The 27,526-nt window shown below is 42.9% G+C and overlaps 1 protein-coding gene across 1 annotated transcript in view; it reads right to left on the minus strand.

Annotated features, from left to right (window-relative positions):
* KIAA1549L (KIAA1549 like) overlaps positions 1–26,965 on the minus strand; it is a 79,749-nt gene extending 52,784 nt beyond the window's left edge. Inside the window, exons 1-12 of the mRNA XM_056492245.1 lie at positions 26,773–26,965; positions 26,027–26,548; positions 25,532–25,972; positions 19,543–19,890; positions 16,290–16,877; positions 13,988–14,100; positions 12,616–12,835; positions 9,923–10,056; positions 7,815–7,977; positions 5,256–5,315; positions 3,056–3,207; positions 1,319–1,490 (exon numbers count right to left, since the gene is read on the minus strand). Of these exons, the coding sequence (XP_056348220.1) occupies positions 1,319–1,490; positions 3,056–3,207; positions 5,256–5,315; positions 7,815–7,977; positions 9,923–10,056; positions 12,616–12,835; positions 13,988–14,100; positions 16,290–16,877; positions 19,543–19,890; positions 25,532–25,972; positions 26,027–26,548; positions 26,773–26,965 (3,106 nt within the window). The remainder of the gene's footprint in view (positions 1–1,318; positions 1,491–3,055; positions 3,208–5,255; positions 5,316–7,814; positions 7,978–9,922; positions 10,057–12,615; positions 12,836–13,987; positions 14,101–16,289; positions 16,878–19,542; positions 19,891–25,531; positions 25,973–26,026; positions 26,549–26,772) is intronic.
* Positions 26,966–27,526: the final 561 nt, after the last annotated feature.

The raw sequence follows: 27,526 nt of genomic DNA on the forward strand, positions 1-27,526 counted from the left end.
CATAATAAGGTATAAAGATGGAATTTCTTCCTACATTTCAAATACTCTACCTTCAAAATCTCAGGTACCTCAGGGCACAATTTAAATTTCTGTATATTCTGTTTTTACAGTGTTCTGTGCATATGTGGCTGGTATGAAAATCTACAGATGAACAAGGCTGCCTTAGCAGAGCATGGAAATACAAAGTTAGATGATGATTTCATAATTGCCTAAATACCTGCATAAATATAAATCTCATCACTGCACAAAGAGCCAGGAAACTGCTACATCTATATCTTCTTTAGCAAAAAAATACATTAAAGAAATATTCTAGTGGAAAACAAAATTACTTGGAATTTAAATGCTGGAATGGAGATCCTCAGGTTCAGCTGAGTTAAATTTAGTAGCAGACCATGATCAAGTCAAGGATCAGACACAGTACATGGTGCATCCTCTGGAAATAGTATCATATTTCAGTCTTCTTACTCAATCCCATGTTTATGGATGATATATAAATTACTAATTATAGTGGCCTCTTCTTTTCCTGTCACCATTTCACATAATTATTTCAGTAATTTCAATAATTTCACTGCTCCTCCAGGCAGATATAATTGCACCAGGGACACCCATTTTATGTGCTGTTTCACCAGTAAGGAGATCCACTGAAGAAATCCACTCTATAATTTGGACTCTTTCTAAAGAAATACTTTGGCAAAGTGGAGAAATCCAGTTAGCAGAAGCCATGGATTTGTAAATTTGTAAAAAGGTGTTTAGTAAATTAAAAAGCTCTCCAAGTTTCTCCACAGGTTTATCACTTTGTGCCAAGTATATGGGAAAATCTAAATTTAAAAAAATGGATTAAACCTGTGTCCACAATCACTCAGTTACCTGATGAAGGTCTTGAAAGAGAAATTTGAAAACACTGACTTTCCAAGAATGGATTATTTTTGGCCACATTATTCTGAATGATACTATTGGATCTTGAATCTGAAAACTGCCCATATGCACAAGCAGCTCTTTTCAACTTCACTTTTCTGATTTGTGTCAAAACAATATCTTCAACAACCATGTAGTTTTCTTGGTGAAAATTATTATTTAAAAAAATAATAATCCCTTTGAGATAGAAGGAATCTACACTGTTTTGACCAAGTCAAAAATAAGGGACATCTTAACAACCACCACATTTTACTTTTTATGGCCAAGTTATATGAACAGCAACTTTTCCCCAGTCATCATTAGTCTGAGGTGTCATGGTTTTGTCAGCATCAGAATTAATTCTGACTTTCAGCTCATGGAATAAAAAAATGATGAAATATGGAATTTTTAAAAGGACTCTTACGATCAGCTTGAACTTGGATGACATAGCCCAGGGTCAAGGCCATCCTCTGGGAGTCCACTGTACTCAAAATTTTGGCAGCTGCAGTGCCCAGCAAAGGCTTCCCATTGTATAAAGTGTAATATGTCAGTTCAGCTGGCTCCTTGGGTCCTGGAATACGTTGAATTTTTACCATCTTTAGGGGAAATAAAATAAAAAATAAAAAATAAAAAAAAATAAAATAATAAAATAAAATAAAATAAAATAAAATAAAATAAAATAAAATAAAATAAAATAAAATAAAATAAAATAAAATAAAATAAAATAAAATAAAATAAAATAAAATAAAATAAAATAAAATAAAATAGGAGAGAAAGAGAAATAAGGTGTTTTCATGTTATACCACTACAAAACTTGCCAGGAGCTATTTGGAGGCAGTTCTCACAGGGAACTCCTTCAAGGGCTCCTACAAGCATAAGCTCCATGCAAATATTCTCAGAGGATCAGAGCTTCTCCCCTTCAGAGCCCAGGCTATTAAATCAGTCAGTCAGAGAACTGACTAAAATTTTTCTTTAAAAATATTCAAACATAATCCTAAGGTAAAACCCTACACTAAGAAAAGCATGCAGTAAAGAGGAAAGGATCAAAATTTTTTGGCATTACAGTCCTCTGTAAAGGGGTAATTCTTATAATCTGTTCTAATACTGAAAACTCTACTTTACTGGAATATTGCAATTGAAAAACAGACTCACATTTTGCTTCTATACTCATTATTTTTTTTTTGTCCCAGGTTGATAACAAAGGAATCATGCTTTTTCCATTTCACTCTGCAGAACACTGGCAGAATTTTTCCACTGAACCTCTACCTTTCCTGAGAGTGGAGAGTGTCAAACACTTCTAATGATTAGAAAAAAAAGGAGTTTTGTGATTCTTCTCCATTATGTAATGGACTAAAATTTTACAAAATTTACTTTTGGCAAAATGTGTTCCTTCTTTTAAATTATTTCAGTGGAACAATACAAAGAACTGTATTGTATACAGTTCAATACAAAGAACTGTATTGTATACAAAGAACTGTGGGCAAATGGGAAAGGCAATAACTTGAGTTAATACCTTACAACAAACAATTATTGAAAACCATAATGTAATTTTTTTTAAATAACTAATTTTTGAAAATTGAAGAAGAAATTTTCTAACTGCCAATAACTACAGTTGGCTTAATTGGTAAGAAAACAAAACACCATCAGTTCAAAATGCTGAATGTAAACTGCTGTAAATAAGAGGAAGATGATTAATAAATTACTCAGGTCTGAAATCTCTACTTCATAGCCTGATCTGGGGCCACATGATTTGATGACTAACCCTGTATAAATAAAGGCTGCTTCTTACTTTTTTTTTCCTAACAAAAAGGAAAAGCAGTTCTAACTTTGAGTTACCTAGGAAACTTTTATCATGAAGGAAAAAACTGAATTATGCTGAATATGCTAAAATATGTACTTTGTACCAATCCTCATAGCAACCAGAGAGAAAATATTTATGAACACTGATTAACTAATGATGATTTCTCGAGGATGACAGGCATGCCAACATGGAGAAAAAGGCACGATCAGCAATGCCAGCCATTCCGCCCTCCCTGCTTCGACATCCATGAGAAACACAGGAAATTCCAGCCCAGAAATTTTGTTAGGCATGTCTTTTACAGGAACTGAAGCAGGGCACACTCAAGCAGAGCAGTTCTTTGAGCCCAGGTCCATGGAGCACCTGCACGGTGTAGCTGCCCACGGTGGTGGCGCGGCGGAACCGCCGTCCCTGCTGGTGGGACATCATGAACAGCGGGGCCAGGCGCTGCTCCATCAGCCTGGCAAAGCTCTGGTTGTTCAGCCCCAGCAGGGCAATATCAACCCCTTGGATGACTGTGGGAAAGGAGAAAAAACACGTATCAGCCCTTCATGCACAAGCAGGTAGAGTGGGGCAGTTTGGGACAGGGAGGTGCAGGTTAATTTGGAATAAAAATACCTGGACACTTATCCCCTCTCAGTAAAGCCCTGTGGGGATATAACACACTTCTGTCCTAGGTTACAATGTAAAGATGTGTCCAAAACTCTGTATTCTATCACCATGTGCTGCAACCAGGTGGGGCAGTGATCCTTATCTCTGTGGGAGATATCCTCTGCTAATGGGCCAGCTGTTAAAAACCAGATGGGGAAATGTTCTTTATCTTTCCCACATTCCCATCCTCCCTCCAGGAGATATCTCCTGTTAATGGCCAGTGAGTCCCAGGGCATGACTGATAAAATTACATCATCCCACTGGGAGATGCTCCAGCCAGGGGGAGGAGCTAAACATTTCCCACCTAGATAAAAACTGAGATTTTGAACATCAAAGCTGCCCTTACCCACTGGATTCCAGAGGACAAGACCTTTCTACAGGATCCCTGCTTCAACAAGAGCACTTCATCTGGACTGCTGCCACCACCCTGACTAGCAGGTGTCAGGTTGTATTCTGACTCTGGCAGTGGTTTTTCTTTTGTATTTTATTTTTCTCCTTTTTTTTCTTTTTTTTTTTTTTTTCCTATTAAATTATATTTCTGACTTGGAGTCTCTCACTGGTTTTCCTTTCAAACCAGTACAACTTCTCATCTCATCTCAGATAATATCAATGATGTTTCACTGAGTAAAAAAATCTCAAAATACCATTTCTGGCCCAGGGGAGCATCTACTCTTATGATCTTCAATGTAAAAATTAGGTTCATACCTATTTGAGAGCTGCTGGGTTTATGCTTATTGCCAGATGTTCGTGTTAACCAGTTTCTACCCTGAGGATTTGAACTCTGAAGTCTGGATTTTGTACAGCCTCAAACAAAATACCCTGTTTGAGAGCACTGAAACCTGAATAAACATTTCTGAAGTATGAATGAAGACATCTGAAGTATAAATGAGTGCAAGATTTAAAAGACATTGGATTCTAAAGTTCAAAAAAAAGTCATATGACATGCTGATTCAATTGATACATATGTATGCTTTTTTCAGTATTATTTCAAAAAAGTCTTCTGGGACCACCAGGATCTTTTTGAAAACAGATTTTTCCATTGTAATATCAATAATAATCCATCCCAGCAAGTGCACAGAGGTGAGAAATGGAGTATCAGGGTCACAGGGTCCATGCTGGGAGGAGCTGTACCACTCCCTTCAGAGGATCATAATCTCTGCATAAACTTATGTTTTATTTCAGATTTATGAAAATATGGAACTGATACCAAGTCTATTTCATGTCAGAGCCCTTTGCTCTTGCTCTCCTGAGCATTAAACAATTCCAGGTACAGACACACCAGCTAGACAGGCTTTGGTATCACTCAAAGATGTCTGAGGGAAAGGGGCTCTTTCTTGCACAGTTATCAGTTCTGAAGTCAAAATGATTGTGCATGAAAATGTGGCACCTGTGGAATGACTTGATAAAAGAAGAATTTTGAAGCCTAAGAGCTTCAAGTGAAAAATGCAAAAATCCCTGCACCCAGACAGTCAGCAAATCATAACAAAATTCCTTGGTGTAACAGCTTCACCTTTGTGCCTCGGTTATGTCTATGTGCCTCTTTTGATTTCAGATTTAAATCTGTGTCCCAGGGTTACAAAAAAAAAAAAAAAAAGAAAAAAATAGAGAGAGATGAGAAGAAAAATAAAAGGTCTATTTGTGTCTCAAAACTCTCAGGAGATAATGCTGCTCTCAGAGAATAGTTTCAACCAAAGTGCTACAAATTCTGAAGTGGATGCTGGTTGCTGGAGATGTCACTGCTCAAGATGAGCAATCACTTATGCCCCAGAGTGACTGTAAGTACATTTGCCCAGCTGAAGGCAGGTTCACTGGGCAGCCACTTATTTCTGTGTAAAATTACTGTGTTCACATAAATGAGCACTAAAAATTATTACCTGGAGTGCCTGGAGGAGGGAAGGACATTAGAAAATACCTGTTATCACCCAGTAGTCTCTAGTTGATTCCGAGACATCAAGGTTTGGATACTCCAAAGCTTTAAAAATAGAAGAAAAAATTATGTCAAAATATTCCAACATCCACGTTATGCAGCCCAAAACTGGCTACCTGGACAGCAATAAATAAAATTGAACTATGGCCCAAGAGGAGATCCAGAGCATCATTTTCAGGGCTACAATTTCTCTTCTGTCTGAAAAAGAACACCAAGTGTAAGCAAAAGCAGCTCTGCCATACAAAGTAGAACATATATCTATCTCCTGTTGCCAAAATACTGGCTGGGACAGAGTCTGGGATGAAGCCCAGGAATACCCAGAACCAAGAAGGATAAGTAATAGGTGTTGTATTCATCTCTGCTGCTTTCTCCCCTGCAGAAAACCAGGCTCCATGATGATTCTGTGATTATCCTTATACAGCCCAGACCATAGTTTTAGCCTAAAATATGAAAATATACCAGGACCAGACTCTACATGGATTGCAAACAAGACTAACAGAACTGTGAGCACACCTTGGAGTGTGGTGCTCTCTGACTGTGCACAGTTTAAGGCATTACTACCATATGTGTCTGCATCTGTGAGAAACTGGTATTTGCTGTTGTGATGCCTTTTGTTAGCCCCTCCATCCCCAAAGTGCACCAGGCTGTAAAGCTCAATATGCTGCTAATTCATTACACAGCTCAGAGTTTGTTCAATAGATTAATGCTGGGAACTTAATTCAGAAAACCTCCGTGCTCTGCCATTGACAGGCTGCTACTGAGTCACCTTGATTTTTAAACCCCAAAGTGGCTCAGAATAGTAAACATGGCAAAGGATTTGATTATGCACAGTAGCTGCTTTTGAGGAGGATTTCACAGCGTGCCCTGAGCTGTGCATTTCCACCACAGACTGCAGGGGCTCTGGAGGAGCCACTGGAGCCCACTGGGAAATAACATGCTCAGAGAACAACCCCAATATTTGTTTGATAAACTGAGACAACTCCACTGCCACGTGAGTCAGCATCAAACACTCTTCAAAGGAAACATTTTCAGTCTGGAGCTGTAAACACTGCGTGTGCATTAAGTTCATGAGTCTGCAGTACAGCTGCTGCACTGGGAATAAAACCAAGAGCTCCAAAATGAAATATAAGCCATTAGTTGTTAAAGAAACACTGGCTAAAGGCTTTATCAGGTCTGTTCATCATGTGTGGGGATCAGCAGAGAGCTGCAGTACCACAAGAGACTGGCTGTGTGACAAATGGCTTGCACAGCTCCTGACTACCAAGCATGTGCCTGCTCTGCCTTTGTGAGAGGCACCACAGCCCTCTGCCTGTGCAACAGGACTATTTTGGAGGCCAAACACTTGAACTGAGCACAGCCAGCATCAAAACTCCCTCTGCCTCCCGTTACCTGTGGAAAGACTTCATGGAAACACAAGCTCACCTTGAGATGTGTCTCTTACCCTGTGATGGAAACTGATTCAAAATGCACAGTGCAAAAACTTATGGGGGAATTTTCACCTATTTGCTTCCAAACATCATAATTTGGTAGGTAATGCCTCAAGAACAGCACACAAATCTCCTTTCCCAAATATTTACACAGCCACCTAAGTTAGCTGTGATTCCTGCCTCACAGCAGAGAGAAACCACTGATCCTAGAGAAAGCAAGATGAAGAATTGCACCATGTCATTTCTCTGCTGTTGGGCTGTTTGCAAACAAAATGGACTGACAAAAAAAAAAAAAAAAAAAAGATAGTTTTTGTTTTCCTCAGTGCTCACTTTCCAAGAGTTTTCTGCTCTGATGCACCCAGCATGTCCCTGTCTCTTGTCACTCCCAGCAAACAAACTCCAGTCTGCAGCAAGCTTAATTTCACACATCACATTAACAAGCTGATTAAACAGAAAGCCCCATAATCAGGTGCCTTGTCCCTTTAATCACTTTAAAGAAATCAGCATGCATTAGAGTCAGAGAGCACCACATGGGCTGCCCACACAATTGTACCTCAGAGCTTTCACAGCAGCTGGAATGCAAGAAAACCATTGATGCCAAAGCACCCAGACCATGTGTAAACTGAGGATGCAGTTCAGCAAATGCACCAACAATTCTTTAAAACAGAAGAACAGATGGAGCTCACCCCACTACCCAAAAATACACTCACAGCCTGATCCCAGCCCAGCCCCTGGGGCTGAGGATGTCACTGAAGCAAAGGGCTGAAGTTAAAGTTCATTCTGTGCTGTGCTAAGCACTCCTGAAATTAAGACTTTGGGACCTCTTGTGCTTTGATTTTCACAAAACTACAATTTTATTTTGTTTGAAAGCTGGCATGGGAATTTTTTTTATTAATGACAGAGTATATATGTTTTTCCTTAGTTTTTTGCCAGCAGCCAAGATAAACACTGAACCCAGGGTTAAAAATAATAATCTAATTCCCCCCCTCCCCTCCTTTTTTTTTTTTTTTTTTAACAAAATACAGTTTAAAAAGTAGCTAGAAAAACTACCCTGAGGTTGACAACAAAGCCAAATTCTGGTGCTGGCTGATCTTGATGCTGGGGAGCAGATACTTACATTCAGCAATGGTGAGAGGTGGGTAGGTGAGGTAGAAACCCACCAGCTCAGCTGACAGCTGATTAAGAAGGTTGCTGGAAATAGTGCCATTTAGAGTTGTGCTTTGATTTTTCACTACATAAAACAGAGTGACAGCTTGGGAGACATTGGAGGTGTTCAAAATCTGAAACAGAGGGGGAAAAAAATAATGTGTTGCTGTGGTTTAGCTCATTTAAAAAAAAAAAAAAAAACCCACACAAAAAAAGAAAAAAAAAGAAAAAAAGAAAAATACCAAGGCAGTGCAAAGAAACTAAGGAGATGTTAACCTGAAGAATGGATTAGCTACATCTCATTCAACTCTGCTTGTGTGATACTTTAATCCCTGCTTTAGCACTTGCAGGGTTCCTTGAGGACAGCAGCAGAAATGATGCAGTCAGGATTGAAAATGTTTTCCCCTGTTTTTAGCAGGAAATGTGGGATGAGGGAGAGGATGCTTATCAGAAAAATCATCCAGTGCTTGATGCAGAGAAATTGTTCTGCTGTCTCTGCTGCCTTCCTACTGTTGTTTTCTAGACCCACACATTTTCCATATGAAATTAAGGGATATCATGTCTCTCTGTTCCTAACATCATATGAATGCCTGCTCTCCTCCCCACTCTAGCTCAGTGCCTGTCTCTTCCTGAGCCCAAATTTGAATATTACATTTTGAGGACCAATTCTATTTGGCAAGTACTGGATGAGATTCTGAAATTCCACATGTTTTCCTGGAAAACTTATGCCCAGGGGAAAGAGGGATGGGGTTATTTGGCTGCTGATAGATAGGGCTGACAGAATTCATGAATGTTATATAAATATCCCATTTTTATGATTTGGATCACCAAGTTAAAAGAAAAAAACATGGTATTAAAAAAAAAAAGCATTAGAAGAGGCCAAGGTCAGGCCAAGAGTCCACCTAGCCAATGTCCACTTACAAAGGGCTGGAGCAGAGGGTTGGACAATCAGCACAGGACAAGAGGAATAAATGGCTTTCAACAGTGTAAGATTATCCTACAGCCATGTCAGAGCCATAAATCATGGCTGGGTTTACAAAGGGTTGATGACTTTTTATTCTGTATCTTCGGCCAAATGTTTTTTGCCATTTCCATTTTTTTTTTTTTCTCCAGTCACATCTGGACATCTTTATCACACAGTGAGTGAAAGGATGCTCCTTGTTATTCAAATTTGAGTAGTTCTGTTATGGGAGCCCCCAAGTGATCACTCCTGATTCACTACAGCACTCATGGCTGGAGAGCCAAGGCCAATTTCATTTCTCCTGGCACAGAAGATGCTTCATGCCTTTTACTCACCTCCCCTCTACTCTCCTAGGGCAGCAATGCCTTTTCTGAACTGGCTCTGTCTGCTCCAGAACTCTTCCCCAGTTTTCAATAAATCTAAAGCCCTCCTACAGTGTTTTGTAAGACTTAATCTTTTGTATGATACTGGTATAACTTCAGAAAAATTGATCATGAAGATCACACCCCTGAGCCTCCAGGACCTCCATCCTATCTCTTCTTAAATTGGAAATACCCACAAAAACAGCCACCACCTTCTTTAGGGCTCCTTCCAAAATTGCTTAGTGCTTTGTGAGATTTCCCACTCCCACCACAAGCAACTTAGCCACCATGAAGTTCCCCTCAGTGCCCAGCTATTGAAAAGGTGTGTGAAAATCAGACTCTTTGTGGTGAATTTGTGCCTGTGAGTGTGAAACTGAAATGCATACCAAGAGAAGGAAATCTATTCCCTTATTTCATCTTTATACCTGAATAGCCTCACTGAAAGCCACTGATGTGTCAGAATAACATGTTCAGTAAAGACATAAATCTGGAAGACTGTGGTTTTATACTTGGAATTTCATTTATATGACTGAACTGCAAACAGTAAAACTCCAATTCATGAAAAGCAACAGCCTTCTATAAATCATGCATTTAGAAGTTTTCCTGCAATGCATAAAACAGTCTTATTGCAGATGAAAACAGAAACTTTCTTCCACAGTGCCAAGCAAAGGAACAGTGTTGGAATAAAAAAATACACATGGCAAAGAATAAACAGGAGGGTTTGGCAACAGGCACTGAAAAAACCCAACACTGTACCTGAACAGTTAAGTTGTTGCTGGTGTTTAGGACCTTTCTTTCAGCATCCTGAAATGCCCTCTGGAGCCTCTGTTCCATGGTCTGAACAAATTTGCATGACTGGATATTGTCTGTTTGACCCACAAACTGCAGCTCTGGAAAAAGGAAGGCATTAAGAATGTGTATAAAGTATTCTCCATTGCAGCACCAAGAGCAAAATGATCAATTTACACATTAAGCAGGTGAAAATAATGCCACTTCAGAAACTGCACTAAATTAGCCTTAATTAAGACAAAATGCAGGAATTAAATTGCATTATTAGAAGTGATGCTCTCCACAAACAAATGGAGGTTGCCTCTGCAATGATATATAAGATGGTAGGGCCTGCTCACTGTGCATATACTTGCTCAGAGCCAAGCAAAATCATTCTAAAAGACAAGTTATGATCCTAAATCTTGCAGGTCATTTGGTCCTGCAAATTATAATCAATTGATTATCATTCTGTTTTATTTTCACTCCAGGAAAAATGTACTTAACTGCCAAAAGTATGTGTACACAAACATTGTAAGCACATATGTGAGAACTATTTTCTATCATTTAATGCATCATTTCAGAGCACTGAAATTACTCTGTACTGATGTTTGCTGACAACGCCCTTTGATGTCTTTTTGGGACTACCTAAAAAGAGAGGCCAGACAAAATTAAGGGAATAAAAAGCAGTTATATTTATTGCAGGTCTTCAGGTAAATTTTGGGCAGACAAAGCCCCCAAAAGCTACACCCCAAAAATGGACAGCAGGTCAGGGGTTTTTGCACTTTTATAAATTTGGTTCATTTGCATATTGGGGTTGATCTCCCAATTACAGCTTCAGGTAATGAAGTTATTTACCCCAAGTTTGCTCTCCCCCAACTCACTTTTGTTTACATTTCTGGGGCCTTGATTCCCAGGCCTGGAGAGGAATTGTGCCTGGGAGAACAGCAGCTAACACTCTGTATGGAGGTTGCACTAAAGAATTGCAGGATTACAAATATGTGGAAAATATAAAAGCTGAAACCCTAAGGCATCACTGCCACAGCACCACTGCCCCAGAGAGTCCTTGAGCACTGATCCATGGCCACACACCCAGCCCTGGCAGGGTATTCCAGTCCTGGCAGAGTATCCATCCCAGTCCTGGCAGAGTATCCATCCCAGTCCTGGCAGGGTATCCCACCCCAGGCAGGCTATCCCATCCCAGGCTATCCCATCCCAGACAGGCTATCCCATCCCATCCCAGGCTATCCCATCCCAGGCTATCCCATCCCACACAGGCTATCCCATCCCACCCAGGCTATCCCATCCCATCCCATCCAGGCTATCCCATCCCAGACAGGCTATCCCATCCCATCCCAGGCTATCCCATCCCATGACAGGCTATCCCATCCCATCCCAGGCTATCCCATCCCATCCCAGACTATCCCATTCCAGACAGGCTATCCCATCCCACACAGGCTATCCTATCCCATACCAGGCTATCCCATCCCAGGCTATCCCATTTCAGACAGGCTATCCCATCCCAGACAGGTTATCCCATCCCAGGTTATCCCATCCCAGGCTATCCCATCCCAGACAGGTTATCCCATCCCATTCCATGCAGGTTATCCCATCCCAGACAGTCTATCCCATCCCAGGCTATCCCATCCCATCCCATACATGTTATCCCATCCCAGTCTATCCCATTCCAGACAGTCTATCCCATCCCATCCCAGGCTATCCCATCCCATCCCAGGCCATCCCATCCCAGACAGCCCATCCCAGGCTATCCCATCCCATCCCATCCCAGGCTATCCCATCCCAGACAGGCTATCCCATCCCAGACAGGCTATCCCATCCCACCCAGGCTATCCCATCCAGGCTATCCCATCCCAGACTATCCCATTCCAGACAGGCTATCCCATCCCACACAGGCTATCCTATCCCATACCAGGCTATCCCATCCCAGGCTATCCCATTTCAGACAGGCTATCCCATCCCAGGCTATCCCATCCCATCCCAGGCCATCCCATCCCAGACAGCCCATCCCAGGCTATCCCATCCCATCCCATCCCAGGCTATCCCATCCCAGACAGGCTATCCCATCCCAGGTTATCCCATCCCAGGCTATCCCATTTCAGACAGGCTATCCCATCCCAGACAGGTTATCCCATCCCAGGTTATCCCATCCCAGACAGGCTATCCCATTCCAGACAGGCTATCCCATCCCAGACAGGTTATCCCATCCCATCCCAGGCTATCCCATCCCAGACAGGCTATCCCATCCCATCCCAGGCTATCCCATCCCAGGCTATCCCATCCCAGGCCATCCCATCCCAGACAGGCTATCCCATCCCAGGCTATCCCATCCCATCCCAGGCCATCCCATCCCAGACAGCCCATCCCAGGCTATCCCATCCCATCCCATCCCATCCCATCCCAGGCTATCCCATCCCAGGCAGGCTATCCCATCCCAGACAGGCTATCCCATCCCAGGCTATCCCATCCCATCCCAGGCCATCCCATCCCAGACAGCCCATCCCAGGCTATCCCATCCCATCCCATCCCAGGCCATCCCATCCCAGACAGGCTATCCCATCCCAGGCTATCCCATCCCAGGCCATCCCATCCCAGGCTATCCCATCCCATCCCATCCCATCCCAGGCTATCCCATCCCATCCCAGGCCATCCCACCCCTCACTCACCAGTCTTCAGCTGGAAGTGGATGGCAGGCTGGGGCTGCCAGGGCAGGGCCAGGGCCACCAGGGCTTGCAGGTGTGGCACGTGCTGCCTCATGTCTGCAGTGGCATTGGCAATGCCATAGGCCAGCAGCTTTTCTGTGACAGCAGCAGGGGTGAAAACCAGCCTGCCCCGTGTGACATAGTACCCAACCGTGAGGTTGCTGGACTGCTCCAGCACTTCAACCTGAAACACACATTGAAACAGATTTTGGGTTATTTTACTTGCAGTTCAGCCTCTGTTTGGTGGGGTTTCTCAGCCTGAGTATGTGTGTATGAGTATGTGTTTTATCCTGTAATCCCTACAAACCCTGTGGGATCACATCAGCAGAACTGCTCAGACAATTTTAGGCTCAGCTCATGCAGAATGAAGGAGTGCAGAGCTGCAAACCTTCAGGTTAGGCTGGGCCTTCATTCATGCACAGATGCTGGGATATTTTACATATGCATGGAAAAGCACAGAGAGCTTCCAGCTCCTACTCCATGCCTGAAGTTCACAGCCTGTTTCTGTCATTGCAGGTTTGCAGACAGATTTTTGAAAGACATGTTTCCAATATTTAATCAAGCTCTCTCTTATCTCCTGTACTGTCCCAGATGAGTCTGTGAGTGGACCTGTATGAGTGCAATAGACAAGAATAGACACACTGTGAATCAAAACATGAACTCAGTTTTACCTCAAAATTCTGTATTTTCTAAAAAATTTTAGCCCTGGAACTATTCCTCCTCACCAAGTTTTAGCTGGTTTCCTCTGTTAGAAGCAGTTTGCAAAAAGGTAGGGGACTAAACCTGGTAGTTTTTATTGCTGCTGCCAAGGAGCACAAATTCCCAAACCAGCTGACATCTGCAGCAATAAAGCATCAGGACCAAAGCAGATGACCTCTGTTTTGATAAAAATTACTTTTTTCCTTCCCAGATGCTTGGTGAGTGTGGCTCCCAGCAGCTTGGACCCCCCACAAATCCCAGCCTGAGGGAATCTGTGTCCCAAGGAAAAGGTCCCTGGCAGCCCACCCACAGCAGAGCAGAGGTTTGTGCATTTTACCTTCAGAACACATCACCTCCATTTATTTCCAATAAAACAGCCTCTCTCCCTGCTCAGGACTGTTCTCCCTGTGAAATTGCACCTGTCAGGTGCTGGGTTTCCAAAGCAGGGATGGAGCTGGCAGCAGTGACAAAAAAGAAGTTTGCATCTCTCTCATCTTCTTCATCAAATTAACTGCTAAAAGTTTTGGAGTATTCCTTATATTCCTTCCAAGAGGCTTCCTGCATCCAGAGACAGCCCTGGAGCTGCAGCTCTTTGCTGTTTTGGTGAAATCAAGCATGGGAAGCCAGGCACACCTACCTGAGCACTGACATTCTGGTTGAAAGCTTGTCTCAGCACTTGGTTGAGGCCTTTTCTCACACTGTCCCTGAAGGCATTGCTGATCATCATCCTCCTTGTGTTCAGAAACAGAACTGTGGAGCAACAAAAGCCACAGGGGTGGTTTGAGACATCACCTTGCTCCTGTTTGCTCTCTTTAATTGTTTTACATGGGGCTGGCTGTGCAGGGATCTTCAAAGCTGCAGCCTGGATTAGCAGCAGCTCCAAAGGCAAGAACTGAGGGGCTCAGCAGCTCCTGAATTCCCTACTCATCCCATGGCAATAGCCCATTGTTTCCAGAGGAAGGTTTAATAAATGCAATTTATTTAGCAGCAGGAGCAAGCCTTTGCCCTGCTGCCACACTCACTGCCTGAGGACAGACTGGCACAGCATTCCCAGGGGACTGAGCCACAGCTATGTAAAAGAAATCTGCTCCACTGTCACAATTATTTTCTATTTGGGAAGCATCTGCATGCTTTCTTCAGTAAACCTATTGCTATCTTCTTCTTTTTCTCTTGCAATTTGCAGAAAGACTTTTATAGCTGTTCTGGAGTACTTTCAATCATAAACAGTACACAAGCTGCTTCTATCTTTAGAAATAGCTGTTGTACTCATCACACTACTGATGGGGATATTCAGCAGCTACCAAATACACATTAGGTCCAAAAGCTGCTTATTCCACTGTAGCCTGTATGAAGCAAGGTCACAGACTCGTTTCTATTCTTTAGATCTCTGATACACACACATCTCCACAAGGAGCCCAGAAAAACCTGGGCAAGGCATCTCTCCAGGCCCCTTGAGTTTAGAGTTCTTACAGCTGAGGAGAAGCTGTCCATGAAAAAAAACCAGCCAGAGCCAGAAGTGGCACTGCTCACCCAGAAAATTCAAAATGCTCCCATTTTGAAGTGTGCAATTTTCAAATGGATCTGTAATGACAGAATTAGGTGTAATGGTATAATACTGAACAAGTTTGGGCCACAGTGACATGTCTGAGCAAGCCCAAGCCATGCTCTGTATTGTGTGCATCAGCCAAACCAAATTTAGCTGTTTTTCTCCATATTTTGCTGCCTAGTTGTTTTTCTGCATATTTTGCTGTTTCTTCACATGCTTAGCTGTTTTCTGTATATTTCTTACTTTAAACCAATGTTTATAACAAGTGCACAGCACGAGCCATTTTTAAGTATTTTTCTGCAACTTTTTAAGACCCTTCAAGACCACTGAAACATAAATTGTGCTAAATCAGAAAAGAATAAGCTGAAAAACAGAATACTGAAATTAGAAGACCCAAGATAAAAGTGGGCAGTGAAATTCTGAACAGCCCTGAGGGGCTCATGCAAGGTGTGTGAACAGCATAGAGGCACCAATCAAGAAATGCATGGACAGTAGTCTTAGAATGTATAATTAGGGCTAAAAAGTAAACAATAAATCAGCTTCTGCATAATCATATTGATTTGCTGTCCAAAATCCTGTTTTTCCCACAATGATAGAATTGGGTGATTTTGATATTAGAACAGAATGAGGGTTTTGTGCATTGAGCTGAGTTTAAGGCAGGTTATTGCACTGTCCTCTTCAGCAGCACAGACTCACTGCAGAGCAGACACCAAAGCATCCTGGCTTACAGGGCTGTCCCTGAGCTTCACAGCACCTGATCTCACCACTTCATCTGATGTTGGAGCCAGTGAGCTAGGCACACAGTTGTAAACAAGACTTAAACAAAATAAAGCTGTAATAAAAATATTATATACATTTTTCACATAAAACAAAATAGGTTTTATGCATAGTTCTATACGTAACCTGGTGTGCTAAAAAACTAAAATCCTAATAGGTTAAAAAGTAGTGGCCCAAAAAAAAAATCCTATATATATCCTGTATAAAAGTGTGTATTAAAAAGAGTTGTTGCTTTTAGCCATTCAGCTTTTAGCCATCAGCTGTTGCCAAGGCTTCTAGCCATTTGCTCACTGCTTTACCATTGCCTTTTGCCATTGCCTTTTAAAACTAATGCAATAAAAAATTAAATATAAATTAATAAAATATAAATAAAATAAAATATAAATAAATAAAATATAAATAAATAAAATGTGCTTTGTAATAAATCACCTTTTTAACTATTAGCTGCTTTGGCACACGAATGCCAAGCCACAAGCAGAGCCAAGGAAACACTCCTGCTCGCTCCCATCCGGCTGGGATTAGCCACTGCTGCCCTGCATCCCCTGGCACTGGGGTGTGTTCCCACACCCCCCCAGAGCAGCAGAGCCCCCAGCCCAGCCAGGCTGGCTGCACATACCTGTTTTCAGCATCATGCTGGCAGAGAGCCTGCAGTCCAGGGAGGGAGCTGCCGTCATGTTGGCGAAGGCGCTGCCGGGAGGAGCAGGGCTGAGTCCCGCTGCAGGAGGGGGAAGCCTAGTTGTTTTCGCTGATGCTGTAATAGATGCCAAAGCTGCTGTCATTGTCAGGGGGTATGGGGGTGGCCTTTGGGTGCTGTCTGAGCTCTGGGGCCTCTGGGTGTCAGACTCTGCTGTTTCTATCTGCCTGGTGGGTGCCAGTGTGGAAGCTGCGGGTGTGCTGCTGCTGCTGGGGGTTGTGAGCACAGCTGGCGTGTCCAGAGGTGGGGCACTCACGTTCCTCATTGCAAAAGCAACATCTGCCTGTGCTCCTGCTGAGCTCAGGTCTGGTGGCAGCTTGGTGGCAGTGATATTTTTTGTTAGTGTGGGTGTGCTTAAAGCCATCACGGATGGCAGAGGTGTGTTTGCAGTGCCTAGAGAAAAGAAGGGAGAAGCTGGCACTGGTGAAGCTGGAGATGGTTTTCTTGTTAGTGGTTTTGCTTCTGAAGTTTCTACTGTAGGTATTGCACCAGAAGATACTCCAGATAACACTGTAAGAACAGAATGGGTAAAGTTGGTTTGTTGGCAAAAAAGGAGACTCTATCTGTGTTGGTGATGCATGGACAGAAGTTATGATGGCTGGACTGCAGAGCACTGGTGGTAGGGGTTTGCAATGGGATGCCCTTGGAAGCTTTGTTTGATATCTTACTGGGAGCTAGGCTATGACTCACATCCCACTCCTCCTCACTGAACGTGGCTGGATATTTATCAGCCATCACCAAATAACCAGGGGACTCCACCTGGCTGGCTGCAAATTCTGGAAAACTTCCAGAACCAGTGTCTTTTTCAGACAAAACTACTCAAGAGAGTTGTGCCAGAAGGCTTGGTTAGAGGGCAGGGGGCTTTGCTGGCAGTGTGCTGAGGGTGACACTGCTGCTGTCAGTGAGCTGAAAAGCCAATACCAGTGCTGTGCCTAGTGTTTTGGTCAGTAATCCTTCCAGAATCACCTGTTTGGGATTCTAGAGAGCTGGGGAAAGCACGTGCAGCATTAGCAGGAGGCACATTTAAATGCAGAGGTGCTTTCTCATGTATACTGATAGAAGCATCTCCAACACAGAAGAAATCAGCAATGTTTTCAGCCATGTGTCCATGCTTGCTTTGCAGAGGCATTGTCAGTGCAGTAGCAATGGATGAGTACTGAACAGGAGATGTTTTCAGTGCAAATGCATCTACATCCAATTCTGACAAATTACTCTTTTCAGCAAAGGGTAAATTTGAAATGTTTTGACTGTACAATGTGTATGTATAGTTTGCTGAAGGGGTGGAGAAGAGTGGCTGCTGATTTGTATTAATTTTGTTTTGGAGACTTGACACTACCAAGTATGGTGCATGGTGCTCCATCTTCCAATGGAAAAGTACTTGGAGCAACTTCCCTTATTTCCATTTGGACTGGAGGTTTTACCAAAGGAATACTAATGCCAGCTGCAGGCAGCAAATGCTTTGCTGGTCCACGTAGAAGCTGAAGTTACAACTTCAGGAAGGCTGACAGGATCTAAATTGCTTTCAGAGCCTGCATTCAAAACCCAGGAAGAGCCAGAACTGTGGCAGCCCATCACTGCTGTCATGGAAACAAGTGATGGCAGTGTACCCCACACTGGAGGCATGACATTGGCAAGTGGCTTTTTATCAACTGAATGCAAAATCTGACCAGAGGTTAAATGATTTAAAGCTCTTGGAGATGAATATTCTGCACGTGGGGGTCACAAGAGTGGGTACTTTGTCTTTCTGTCTTCATTTAGAGCTACATCTGAACTTTCTGCACCTCCAGGTGGAGGATGTGCAGTCACAAAAGCAGTAGTGGCAGAAGAATTTGTGGTAGCAGGCTCAGGTTTTGAAAGGCACACAGTGGAAGTAATTAATGGCACTGGAGCTAGATCAAGAGTCATCATGGCCATCTCCAAAAAAGTGTGTGGTGTCCTTGATCCCATCAGGAGAGTCCAGGTCTGGATTTCTGGAGAAACTTTGGAAAGCTGAGTTTGATGCACAACATTATTAGTGTTAAAAGTTCAGGGACATCTTTGTTGTCATCCTCTTGTGAAAGGCTGTTGAGCTGTCCTTGCCACAGGAAAGCCACCAGGATTTGGGAGAGCAGGGAGCTGGGAGTCTGATGCTGCTTGCCTGCCAGGCCTCCTGCAAAAGTCTGATTTAGAGGCAGCAGCAGGAGGGATTTGCAGCCTGTCCTGGCTGGCTGCTGCCACCCTGGGGCTGGGACTGGCTGTGTGTGCTGCCCCAGTGAGCACCTCCTTTGTCTCAGTTAGCCAGGGAGACCTTGTTGGAGAGGAGTGTGCTGCATTTCTAAAGAGAAAGTCTGTTCTGCTTCTAAATTCCCGTGCTGGCAGCACTGTGCTGCAGGTGTGCTCTGCATCTGGGGTGTGTGATAGTGGCAGGGAAAGGGAGGATTGCTCTGTGCTGGGCTCTTGGAGCTGGTGACGTGAAAGGTGCAGGGTTAGAGCCTGTAGTGCCATTAGTCAGTGCTGTGAAGGACTGAGGGTGACTCACTGGCAGTATTAGATGTACCCACAGCATGGGACCTCTGCTTTATCCTGAAAAACTGATGCTGACAGGTGAGTGATGCCACTCATTCTGCCACTCAGTGCTGCCCTAAATGGCTCCAGCAGAAAAGAGATTTTACATACTCTCATTAAGGAACCATGACAAACTTTTGGGAAGTTACTGCCAGGGGAAATTGGTGAGTTTTTGACCCAGGAATATCAGAGTATATAGATGACAAAGAGATCCTTTCCAAAGGAAACCCTTTTCCCACTAACTCTGTGAAATGCACTGTTGTTGATCCAATGAAAAGCATGGCTCCCAAAAAGGAGTTGGGAGGCCTCCTGTGATTCACCACACCCTGCTCAGAGCACTATTCCTGCTTTCACTAACCTGTGAGCTAGCTGAATCTGTGCTGAAGAGACCTTCAGGATCTGCAGGCAAAGGCACTTGGATGGGCAGTACAGCTGGTTTAGAGAAGTTAATGGCATGAGGTGACTGGATAACCAATGAGGAGAATGATGGTGATGGAACAGCAGCAAGCATGTCTGATCCTGATGTGCTCTCTTTGGAAATGGAGGGTGGTTTCTAATGGCACGGGCTGGGATGGCACAGCTGTGCCCAGATGTGTCCCTGCTGGTGTGCTGGGCAGTGTGGCAAACATACCAAGCTGGGGCAAACCTGTTAGAGCAGCTGTGTCATCTGCATCTGGAGAGGATGGCCTCAGAGGGGACTCAGCTGAGAGCTCTGCAGCATCCTGGGGTGCGCTGCTGCCACTGCCCTGGTACAGGGAGGGGGACGGGTGCATCTGCTCCAGAGTCCTGGCACGTGCTCCAGTCAGCGTTGTCCTGATCATCTGGAGCAGGTCTGCATTCTCCAAAGCCTGCCCCAGAGAAATATCAGCCACTGAGGGAGTCTTAGTTCCTGTGGAAGGCCGTGTTGGTGACAGTCTAGATCTCCAGTTAGGAAAGCTTCCTGTGGAAGGAGCATCACTCATATGCTGTTGCCTGATACCTGTAAAATAATAAGGGAAATGAGCATATTCTTCCCCAGAATGAAGAGCTGTTGCTACAAATCCCAACACAGAATGCATCAAGTTTGGTAAAACCAGCAGGATTTTTTTTTTGTTATTGTTTTCAGAGTGAATAAAAATTCACAGAGACTTTACAAAAAAATCATCCCAAACATGAAGCCCAGTGAAAGGTTCAACACAACAGATTTTAAACCCCTCAATTCATTTCATCTGACAGAAGAATAAGGAAAGCTGCCTAGGTCACACTATTCCAAAATCCTACTTTTACCAGAGATGTCTCAACAAAATAAAAGACACATTCTTAAGCCTGGGACAATTCTTGAGGTTATCATGAGTCACCCAGTGACAAAATACTGTGAGAAGATGGGTTTGGGAGCAGTGCAGAAAAGGAATGGGTTGTGACAAGCAAGCTCCAGTGCCTTGGCAGGCAGTGTGACATGGGAATAGAGTCAGCCTGGCTGTGTTCCTGCAGGATGCATCTGGAGGTGCTCATCCTGCCAGATCCAATAACACACAATTATGGGCACAAAAGGAAGAAAATAAAACAGGCATGAACAAGAGGAGAGGGGGGCAAGATCCAAAACAAATTAGGACGTTAAACTCTTTTTTTTTTTTGACATGTGCAGATGCACAGCACATCATTTCAAACACCAGTTTACTCTGCATTCAGCACCACAGTGTCCCCAGGCTTTGTTTTCTTGCAATGACTACAATTATTCTAAAATCACAGAATGGGAACACTCACATTTGTACTAATTTAAAGATTAGGATTCACTCAAGAGTAAAATTTAAGGTGGTGGGGGTTGTTTGTTTTTTTCCTTTCCCCCACATCAAGACAATAGATCAAAACTCAGTCCTGGCACTTAGTACCATGCCAATCTTGCATAGCCAAGTAGAGGGAAAACAGCTAAATCCTGCCCTCCAGCTGCAGCACATCTGGATCAGACTCAGGGCATGCCAACCCCCTCCACAGCCCCATGAACAACTCAGCATATGGTGTGGGAGAGAAAGAAGAGCAGATCTTGAGACCACAAAATGGGCTGGACATTGGCTCCAGCCACACACAAAAACCCCCAAGAAAACCAAAAAGGAAAACCCAAACCAGTGAGAGATCTTCCATTTTATGCCAGTATTTAGAAGCTTTATTGAGCTATGGTGGAAAAGGGTTTTGGTGGCTTTTCCTTCTTTATGAGTCTGGCAGATTTTTAACAAAAGGTAGGAAAGAAGACGAGATGAATTTTGCTCAGCTAGAATGGATTTAAGCATGTGCTTGAAATTAAGAACTAGCTGATGTGCTTTGCAGAATATCTCTTAAATATCTCTGCTGGTAAAGTCATCATTACCCACCCTCTGTCTTATTTCACCTCAGAGCTGAAAAGTGACTGCAAACCCTTCATGTGGGATTTCTTCTAGCACTTAATCCTAGAACCAGTCTAGCACAAGTCCTAAAGGGGAATTAAACAAGCCAATGTTTTCTCCTTTTCTAAAACAGCAAAACTTGTCAACATCAATCCTCTCACAGATTGCACCACTCCTCACACATTTCTTCACACATTGGTTTAATGAGAATGACTATGAGCAGAGACAACATAAACCTGGGAAAAGCAGTGATGTTGACAAGAAGTGAAAAAAAGTTCAAATAGTGCAAAGAAGATAAAATACTGAATAAAAATATCCTCTAGCCACTGCTTAATTCCAGTCCTTCAGTTCTTGTTGCTTCCATTCCCTGCAAACTGCCAATTTCTCTGTTCATGCCCATTAATGAAGTGAAGCTCTTGAGTTACTGAAGCATTAAGAAAATTACACAACATTCTGCAACCTATCTATGATGCTGGCATTCCACTGCAGTAGATTTTCTTTTTTTCTGTGCTATGGAAAGATACTGACTGTCAGCATCTGCTTCAAACTGCCACAAATTTCCTGGTGAGTAACCAGGCAGACACAATACATTGGGTTTACACTGAAGGACAAACTCTTTGCTTGAGAACTGTTAGGATGGCATCAACCACTGCAGCTCCCTACCAAAAACTGTGCAAACCAAAGCTGTATCATGGAAAAAAGGGCAGGCAGGAAAACATTCCACTTCTACATCAACCAACAGCTGAACACACTTGATGAAGGAGGAGAAAACCAATTCAAATCATCAGGAAAGAAACAAGGAGAATTCCCCACAGCGTGCATTGTGCACTGAGCCACTGCTTGTACACACCAGAATCTGCTCCTCCTGCCTCCAAATTACCTGTTACTTTCTCATATTCCAGCCTATTGATAAACCACCAACCCTAAAATCCCTCTAGCAGTAACTCATTGCAACAGCCATCACTGATGAGGGACCTTTCCATTAGCAACGATGAGTAACATTTCCAATGTGCCAGAGCACGAAGTTAAAAATCAGTTCAGTTTGGAGAAAACCTTTTTTTTTTTTTACATTTCTGAGCACTTTTGTGCACACCTAAAGGCTTGATAAGGACCCTCAGCTCTCCCCTTTATTAAAGTGAGGGTCCCCATGAAGGCAACCTCCTCTTCCCTCTTCTCTCTTCTCTCCTCTCTTCTCTTCTCTTCTCTTCTCTTCTCTTCTCTTCTCTTCTCTTCTCTTCTCTTCTCTTCTCTTCTCTTCTCTTCTCTTCTCTTCTCTTCTCTTCTCTTCTCTTCTCTTCTCTTCTCTTCTCTTCTCTTCTCTTCTCTTCTCTTCTCTTCTCTTCTCTTCTCTTCTCTTCTCACACCCTAACAATATCCTCCTGCCACTTCCAATACAAAACATCTTCAACAAGAGAAGATTTTTGTTGTCTCAATTTTGGTTGCATTACTCACAAATTATCTGGATTAATAACATTTAAAAGTGAAGGTGATAAAGAGGATGTTCAGAAATTTTATCACATGACTGGCAAAGACATCTTCCCCATTATATGTCAAGTATGTATCTTTTCTTAACCTTCAGCATACTGAAGACAGAATTTCAATTTTCTAATCAAATTGCTTTAATTATTCATTTTTGAGACAAAAAAAAAAAAAAAAAAGACAAAAAACTATTAAGTATTGTAAAAGCTAAATTTTAGGAATACAATAATACCTATATAAGATTAATTGTAACCATATAAATCACAGCAGAAATCCAAACATTATATTGCATTAAAAATCTGAATTTTATACAGCTCTAAATCCATCAGCCCTAAGGGAGAGTAACTCCAAAGACACCTTATAAAAAAAATCAGATTGTGAGAAATACAATTACTTGCAAACAAACACTTCAGCAAAGCCTTTGCTAATGTCTGCCAAACATTCTCCTGCATCTCCTCTTTAAAACAATGCCATTAAAACATCCAAAAAAAGCAATTTTTTCTTCTCAAAAGTACAATGCTTCCCCCTCATAATTGTTTTACCACAAGAGATTGAGTGACCAAAGGTCAGATGTGACTGGTAGGGCATACAATAAGAAAATTAACAGAATTAACAGAAATTAACAGTAATCTCTGTTACACCAGTGGAAAAAAAATGCACACCCTAATCACAGGGTTCTGCAATTTACTTCCATTGAGGAGCATTAAGCCTACACTGTATGATGATAGCACCACTTCAGAGTTTTCCTAATGCTATCTTTTTTTTATTTCATTATTCATTAAGAGTTTACAATTGGAGAAATGGCACAAAAACACAGATTTCACGAGCCAAAGGATGTGAAATACACTACCAGGGAAAATACAGATGCTCAGCAAAGCATTTGTAAAAATAGCTGTGTAGTATATCCAAAATTTTGCTCGCTGTGCAGAATGGCAAAAACTCTGCCTTCATCATATGTTATCCCAATTATTGATGAGATCATTACATCCCAGCCTGTGTATCCCATCCATCTCACTTTTGGCATCATTCCATTTGCAGCTTAATTTACAAAATAATTAATGTGTGTTTTCTAGCCCTGGCAACAAGCCAACCTACAGCCACCTGTCCTGAGCCCTCTTTTCTGGTCAGTGTGTTTTGTGTTCATCCCCCAGGGAATCTGCCTGGAGGGGTCACCAGGACCACACTGGAAGGGAGAGCACTGGTGTTTTTGGCACTGGTGGAGAGCCAGAGAAAACTGCAAAAGTTAAGGAAAAGAAACCAGAAAACTAAATCTTCACAGCTATCTCAATAATATTCTTATTTTCAGGCAGATTCTAGGAAAAGCTGAGTGGTTCAGACACCCTCTTACATTTGTTTCAGCTGTAACTTTTCCCAGATTAGATCTTGACCTTCCAAAATTCTGTCCTGATGCATTTTAACTCAGATTACTTTATCAACAGCTGAGGTTGTTTACAACCTAGCCTCTATTTGTCAATGTCTACAAGAAGCAGACAGTAAAAAAAGCACCATTTCATCAAAAAAAAGCTCTTTTTCAAGTGATCTTAGAAAATTATAACTGAATACTATTATTCATTTATTTTTGAAAGCCAGGAAAAACATATTTTGTCCTGATACCATCAGAATTCTGTTGAAATGAAAGAGTTTTACTGTGAGAGAAAATCTCTGTGAGGAGATACCACATTGCACAAGGTTTCCTTCTCAACAAACAAAAGTTTGGACTTTATAACAAATAATAGAAAAACATTTGAGAACGGTATGCAGGGTGTGAATTAAAGCCTTTAGAGAAATTAAAATATATTAAGCCACACAGACATGAAATAGAGGTGTAAGCTTTAGTTTTAAGTAGGAATATTATTCAATTGCATAGATATGAAGTAGAAGTATAAATCTTAGTTTGTTTTAAGTGCCTTAAAGAGTAAAAGCTTTAGAATCTAGTGTAAAAAACAAGCTGCAGTGAGAGCTCAAAATTATAGTTCTAGAAATAATAAAAATACAGTAAGAATTTTGCTTCCATTCTTCAGATAGAACAGATAGGCCACGTGCACAAGTTATACATAAACTTTTGCATTATAGAATAATTCTAATAAGTTTAGAAGAAATGCTTCAGGTTCATGTTTTCACCTCACTGGGTAATTTGTAAATAAAAATCTGTGTGTTGGAGTGAGAGCTGTCTCACTCTCCCTTCCTCCACAGCCATCATCATCACTACCACCACATGGAAGAAGAGGAAGAAGAAAAGAACAGCAGAAGAAAGGCCAGGGAGCATCTGCCTCTGGAGACTGTACCAGGCCAGAGCTTTGACCTCCTGCACCAGGGAGCTGCTTCTGCTTTAATCAGAACTTTATGGCAAAGGTTTTAGCACAGACTTTAACCCTTGGGACTCTTTGCCTCTTGAGACTGATGTGCCTTTACAACAACTTTACAGCAACCAACAACCGCTCTGTTCTTTGAAGACCTAAACCCACAACAACCCTGACAGCAGCAAAAATTCACTTTTCTCCTGCTTTTAGCACAGCCTGCCTTCCTGGCTCTCCCAGCCCCAATGTCACCAGCCTGCTCAGGAGGTGGCAGGAGGCTGTGACACATCCCGAGTGCCAGCCTGGCCCGGGGCTCCCAGTGTCAGCTCTGCTGAGAGCCTTGGATGGGCTCCAGCAGCAGGGAGGGAGCTGGAGAGCAGGGCAAGAGACAAAGGGTCAGCCAGGGCGAGAAAAACACGCCTGGGGGCCAGGGGGAAAACCCTGCCAGCAGCCAGCCCAGCAGCAGCATCTGCAGCACCTGCAGCACCTGCAACATCTGCATCCTCTGCAACATCTGCATCCTCTGCAATATCTGCAACAACTGCAGCATCTGCAGCAACTGCAGCATCTGCAACATCTGCAGCATCTGCATCCTCTGCAACATCTGCATCCTCTGCAACATCTGCAGCAACTGCAGCATCTGCATCATCTGCAACATCTGCATCCTCTGCAACATCTGCAGCAACTGCAGCATCTGCAACATCTGCAACATCTGCATCCTCTGCAACATCTGCATCCTCTGCAGCAACTGAAATATCTGCAATATCTGCAACATCTGCAATATCTGCATCCTCTGCAATATCTGCATCCTCTGCAGCAACTGAAATATCTGCAATATCTGCAACATCTGCAATATCTGCATCCTCTGCAATATCTGCAGCAACTGCAGCCTCTGCATCCTCTGCAACATCTGCATCCTCTGCAGCATCTGCAGCAACTGCAGCATCTGCAACATCTGCAGCATCTGCATCCTCTGCAGCACCTGCAGCATCTGCATCCTCTGCAGCATCTGCAACATCTGCATCCTCTGCAATATCTGCACCATCTGCAGCATTTGCATCATCAGCATCCTCTGCAGTACCTGCAATATCTGCAGCAACTGCAGCATCTGCATCCTCTGCAGCAACTGCAGCATCTGCAATATCTGCATCCTCTGCAATATCTGCAATATCTGCATCCTCTGCACCATCTGCAACATCTGCATCCTCTGCAAACTCTGCAATATCTGCACCATCTGCAGCATTTGCACCATCAGCATCCTCTGCAGCACCTGCAATATCTGCAGCAACTGCAGCATCTGCAACATCTGCAATATCTGCATCCTCTGCAGCATCTGCAGCATCTGCAATATCTGCAGCATCTGCAACATCTGCATCCTCTGCAATATCTGCAGCAACTGCAGCATCTGCATCCTCTGCACCATCTGCAACATCTGCATCCTCTGCAAACTCTGCAATATCTGCACCATCTGCAGCATTTGCACCATCAGCATCCTCTGCAGCACCTGCAATATCTGCAGCAACTGCAGCATCTGCAGCAACTGCAGCATCTGCATCCTCTGCAGCATCTGCATCCTCTGCAACATCTGCATCCTCTGCAGCAACTGCAGCATCTGCACCATCAGCATCCTCTGCAGCACCTGCAATATCTGCAGCATCTGCAGCATCTGCAGCATCTGCAACATCTGCAGCATCTGTATCATCTGCAGAACTGCAGCAACTGCAGCACCTGCAACATCTGCAATATCTGCGTCATCTTCATCCTCTACATCATCTGCAGCATCTGCATCCTCTGCAACATCTGCAATATCTGCATCCTCTGTAGCATCTGCAACATCTGCATCACCTGCAGCATCTGCATCCTCTGCAACTCTGCAGCATATCCAATATCTGCAGCATCTGCCAGGCACAGGAGGGTTCATCACCACGAGATAATTGCACTTAATCACTCAGAAACCAGAACTTGCTCCAGGGGCTCTGCCCTTGAGCTGCTGAACGCCCCCTTTCCATCCCTGCCTGAGTTTAAGGGAATGAATGATGTGTATATTTATGTATTTGTTATTATTTTGTGTATTTGCTATTATTTTAATTAATTTTTAGAGCTTTTTCAGCAGCACTTTCAGGACAAATACCTTTGTGGGCCTGACAGCCTGCTTTAACATGCCACTTGTCTACTTATTTGTAAACAGACATCTGCAGAAACCTTTGCAAAGGAATTGTGTTTATTCAGGAAAGATTCTGTAGACACTGCTTGCATCAGCCTAAATGATTTCATGAACAATGTAGCAAAAAAACTCAAGGTCATTTTGGAAGTTACAACAGCAAAGCTGCCAGTTCTCCTGCTTTTACCTTGAATTTTGCAATATTTGAAGGGCTTTTTATGCAACAAACAAAAGAAACACCCCCCCAAAAAAATCTTAAGTAAAACACATTGTGTTAGGAGTTGATTTTTCATTCTTGACATGAAAATTCTGAATTCTTGA

This window comes from Oenanthe melanoleuca, chromosome 5 (assembly GCF_029582105.1).
Source record: "Oenanthe melanoleuca isolate GR-GAL-2019-014 chromosome 5, OMel1.0, whole genome shotgun sequence".
In the NCBI taxonomy this organism is placed as follows: Eukaryota; Metazoa; Chordata; class Aves; order Passeriformes; family Muscicapidae; genus Oenanthe; species Oenanthe melanoleuca.